This window comes from Phytophthora parasitica (assembly GCF_000247585.1).
Source record: "Phytophthora parasitica INRA-310 unplaced genomic scaffold supercont2.28, whole genome shotgun sequence".
In the NCBI taxonomy this organism is placed as follows: domain Eukaryota; phylum Oomycota; class Peronosporomycetes; order Peronosporales; family Peronosporaceae; genus Phytophthora; species Phytophthora nicotianae.
Genome location: NW_008649014.1, coordinates 426820 through 427522, shown reverse-complemented (window position 1 = coordinate 427522; position 703 = coordinate 426820). Strand labels below are relative to the sequence as shown.

General features: G+C 46.2%; 1 protein-coding gene across 1 annotated transcript; it reads right to left on the bottom strand.

Annotated features, from left to right (window-relative positions):
- Positions 1-187: 187 nt before the first annotated feature.
- On the bottom strand, positions 188-395 carry PPTG_23023 (hypothetical protein; the record flags this gene model as incomplete). Its single annotated transcript, XM_008907994.1, has 2 exons — positions 188-196; positions 276-395. The coding sequence occupies 2 exons, from the start codon at positions 393-395 to the stop codon at positions 188-190; spliced, it is 129 nt and encodes a 42-aa protein (XP_008906242.1).
- Between the last annotated feature and the right edge of the window lie 308 nt (positions 396-703).

Genomic DNA, 703 nt, shown 5'->3' with positions numbered 1-703 from the left:
AAATTGCAACTGTAATTTTCCAATTCCATTAGCTGCCTCACCACATCTCCAAGAGGAAGAGATACGCATCGAGCGCTCGAGTAACAACATGATCCGTGATATAGATATAAGGCAGCCAACGGGCCGGCAATTTCTTGTCGATTCGTAAGGTTGTAGATCATCCCAGCAACACGTCTCCGAGACATAGTTAAACGGTCTACCCCCGTCGCAGTAGTCGTATGTTCAGCATTTTCACGAGCTTCCCGACGCTTTAATGCAGCTACTGCTACTGCTACCTGAGATTCCAATTGCTTCTGTGGCTTGGCGATATACTTGCAACAGTAGTGTATTCTCTCAGTAGTGTCGATACCACCAAGAAGAACTTGAATGTCATGATTGCACTTAAACGTGGCCATTAACTCATAGTTAAACCCGTTAATAAATTCATGACCCAAAGTCCGTTTCAACTCAACCCCGGACGATTGAAAACTGGTACCTGGTACGGGACAGCGAGGAAAGCGATGTCTGCAGTAGGTATCACTCTTGGTAACTCTAGAATTTTTAAAGCAACTCGTTGTGTGGCACCAAAGATGCTGGTTCTGCAAAACCGCCAGGGAGGCCACCATGTAATCCTGGGCTTGCTGCGCCATCCTCGCATCAGAAGTAGATGGAGGTGATATTTCTAGTAAGCGAGCAAGCGTGTCATTTCGAAATGGGTCATCAT